The 3,378-nt window shown below is 34.9% G+C and overlaps 1 protein-coding gene across 1 annotated transcript; it reads right to left on the bottom strand.

Annotated features, from left to right (window-relative positions):
- Positions 1–1,452: 1,452 nt before the first annotated feature.
- Positions 1,453–3,173, bottom strand: LOC124847408 (LOB domain-containing protein 41-like). The gene is made up of 2 exons (XM_047324895.2): positions 2,771–3,173; positions 1,453–2,265 (listed from the first exon to the last, which is right to left on the bottom strand). The coding sequence occupies exons 1-2, from the start codon at positions 2,958–2,960 to the stop codon at positions 1,628–1,630; spliced, it is 828 nt and encodes a 275-aa protein (XP_047180851.1). The 5' UTR covers positions 2,961–3,173; the 3' UTR covers positions 1,453–1,627.
- Between the last annotated feature and the right edge of the window lie 205 nt (positions 3,174–3,378).

Below are 3,378 nucleotides of genomic sequence, written 5' to 3'. Positions count from 1 at the left end.
TACATTTTGAGATAAATATATTTAGGAACTTTCTTAGGTAAATATTATATTTCGATGTGTTAATAGAAACAATATTGTTTATTTTGTTCATTATTGATTATTTAGACTGTATTTTGGGATTGAATTTTATGTAGATCTGGATATGGATAGTAACACATACAAATAAAATATTCTAAAAAAACGTTGCTTTTTTTATAGGTTAAAGTCGTAACACGTATAAAAAGTCTTCTTTTTTACACTGGTTATAGCATCCCCAGGTATAAACGTGAGACTATTTTATTCTTGTTCTAGCACCGTCAGATATAAAAGTGAGTTTTTTTCTAACAACGAAGGGGACTTTTTATACCTGTTCCCAGAATATCAAGTGTAAATATTAAAATTTTATACCTGTTATAGATAGAACTGGTATAAAAAGTTAAATTTTTTATACCAGTACTAGAACTAGTTTAAAAAATAAAACTTTATATGCCCTTGTTTCTATATATTCTGCTCGTAGGACCTCCATGGGAGTTGGATGAGTGGTTCACCTGTGAATGAAGAAGGGAGAGAAGCCTCACGTGAAGAGAATAAGGAGGTTGCCACGTTGGATTGACACGTTTCAAAAAAGAGAAAGATGACATGACACACCGTTAGCCACCTAAGAAAAAATCTAACGTCGTTAGTTATGGAGTACTAAATCCATACTTTCTAAAAGGAGAAGGATGAAAATGTATTAAAGTTTTGGAGAGGGACAAAAACTAAAATGGCATGATAGTTTGAGGACCAAAAACATATTTAACCCTATATTATATTTGAAAAAAGACTAAAAGATTCTTATGGCAAGGGGAAGGAATGAGTCTTCCCTCTAACTAACCAACTACATTCAATGTAGAAGAGCCTTTTTTAATGTTGATATCTTCCAAACCCTTCCAAACCAAATTTAGGCATAAAATCTTTTAGAACATGTTCTATTATTGTGCTAGCTCTCTCTTAAAGCTACCAAACCTTTTAAACAAAACTAAACAAAGTGTCTTAGCCAAAGGGTTAATGAAATTTTTACATAACATATTCGATTATATAACAACATAAATAAACGTTCAGTTCAAAAGATATACAATTATCACTCTCATTTGTCCAAAAATGTTTACGCATCAATATATGAATCCTCAAAAATAAGAAAACAATTGTTTAAAACTACAATTCCATCTTAATCTAATAAATTTTAAAAGAGTCAATAACTGAAACGAAATTGTGTTTTTAAATATAACTTATCTTTTCCATTAATATCTAACTTTTCCATCAAATATGAGTAAGATTTCACTAATATTATATTTTCTCAATATATCTCGTCTAAAAACACACAATCTTGCGTCTAGGGTTGTCATTGTGAAGGAAAGGACGTGTTTGGATGGGAAAATATACGTATTGTTGGAATGTAAAAGTGAACAATGCACATTAAGTATTTAAGAGAAATAAAAAAGAAACTTTCCTCCATTTATCACATTAACCATTTTGTACAACAACTCATTCACAAATATTAAATCGAAAAGAAAGAAAAAGAAAAAAAACTTCTAAACTTATCATTTCACCTACAAGATTTAATTGAAAAAGTGGTTTTTCTCAAAAAATACTAAGCGAGCCATTATTTTCAAGCCGAGGACTCAAGTCCTAACTCCATTAAGTCACAGCTACTTTTCACTTCTATTCTTCTCTTCTTCATTGGAACCATGTGATGCTCACGTGAAACCGGTTCAAACCCAAGCCTCAATTCCAAACCAATTTCATCATTAGTTGCACCGAATCGATCACTCGTCTTTGTCTCACCAAATAGGTTGCAAGTTTCCACCGACACCACACTTTCACTCTCTTTACTCTCTCCTTCCACGATGGCTGCAGCTTCCGACAAGTGGCTCAGTCCCGATTCATGACTCGTAGTCTGGTTCGTCTCCGCTTCAACCGGAACAAACCCGGTCACCGTCGGGGCTTTCGGTTTGATAAGAACGTCGCCGCCGGTTCGCTTAACCCGGATTCGAGTCTTGGCCTTTTGAGTCCGATTCGCCGTTTTCTCGTCTTTTGACACGTGTCGAATGTCGCATGCCTTCAGAGGTGGGGCCCGCCCATTCGCCGCCACTTCCGATGTGATTGGTGTGATCGGCTCGCCTTTCAAAACGGCTTCCACGGCGGCTTGACACAGCTGCCAGCTCCCCGACCATAACAAACCCACTGACCCGTAAATTGGGTTCACAATTCGACCACATGCCTCGTACAACAACGAACGAAAAATCGCTGCAAACAAAAAACTCCATAATCTATTACACGCTTCTAAATAACTGCATGCAAGATCATTTGTGCCTAAAATTGTTTTTCTTTAACATTTAAAAACAATTTAGACGAAAAGTCAGTTTAAATTCCAGTTTTCTTTTAATTTAAAAAATTCACCTTAATCCTTGCTAAATATATTGACTTTATCAATTTATTGTCACAGGACCGATTAACCCAAAGAAAATAGAAAATAAAAGAAAAAAACACAGTAAAAATGTAACCTTTACTGACAAAATTCCTTTCTCAAAAAAGAAAAATTAAGTGTAGTGTTAAGCAATTGCATGTAAGATTTTTCATTAGATTTCTTTAGTAAACGGTGTTGAAACTTCTATCAATCGAATTTTTGAACAAACACCACACAAAAAATTTGTAAAGAGATTAGATTTGAGTTTTGGTCAAAAGAACTTAGACATGCAACAAGAAAATTAAAGAATTAAAAGAAAAATCAATTGTAATTCAGAATTCGAACCTGGTCGAAGGTTTTGAGGACCAGCGTTGATGAGATTCATGAGGCCAGCACGACCATAGAACTTAGCAAGAAAAACGGTGGCATTAGCCTGCGATTCTGGGTTCTTGATCCATTCCAAACACGGTCTTATTGTACAATCTTCGCTGCACCCTTTTCGCAACACACGACACCCATTACAACTCATTCGCATTTTCTCACAGCCCTAAATTTTTTTTCTATACCCTCTGAACCCCGATTGAAGTTTGTAAGAGAAATTAAGGAGAAGAAAGTGAGAGAAAATTGGATTTTTTTTATTGGAATTGGGATTGTGAGAAAAAGAGGGAACTTTATAGTGTTGGGGTTCCGGCGCTGCTGGGTTTTTCACATGTTGTGGGTTTCTCAAGAATTGTTTTTTCTTTTGTTTTATTCTTACATTTATTATTTATCATTTTCCTAACATGACATAAGATGAAACATGGTTTTGAGGTTTTTATTTTTTTCCACATTCAAGGGGGTGGTGGAACTTCGAACCACTTTTCTAGTTTGAAGCGAAGCATAATGATTCCACTTTTTCCCATTTGTACAGGACGACTACACCCACTCTCATCTCTCGCGCGTGTTTTATACTT

The sequence above is a fragment of the Vigna umbellata genome, chromosome 4 (assembly GCF_029865625.1).
Source record: "Vigna umbellata cultivar VRB3 chromosome 4, Vumbellata_1.0, whole genome shotgun sequence".
In the NCBI taxonomy this organism is placed as follows: Eukaryota; Viridiplantae; Streptophyta; class Magnoliopsida; order Fabales; family Fabaceae; genus Vigna; species Vigna umbellata.
The sequence above is the reverse complement of the archived record's forward strand: the minus strand, read 5'-3'. Positions and strand labels throughout refer to the sequence as shown.

Excerpts from the sequence above, each read along its gene's own strand:
- LOC124847408 (XM_047324895.2), bottom strand. The coding sequence starts at position 2,960 with ATGCGAATGAGTTGTAATGGGTGTCGTGTGTTGCGAAAAGGGTGCAGC. Across the intron at positions 2,266-2,770 it reads TCCTCAAAACCTTCGACCAG|CGATTTTTCGTTCGTTGTTG; the intron begins GTTCGAATTCTG and ends TTTTGTTTGCAG.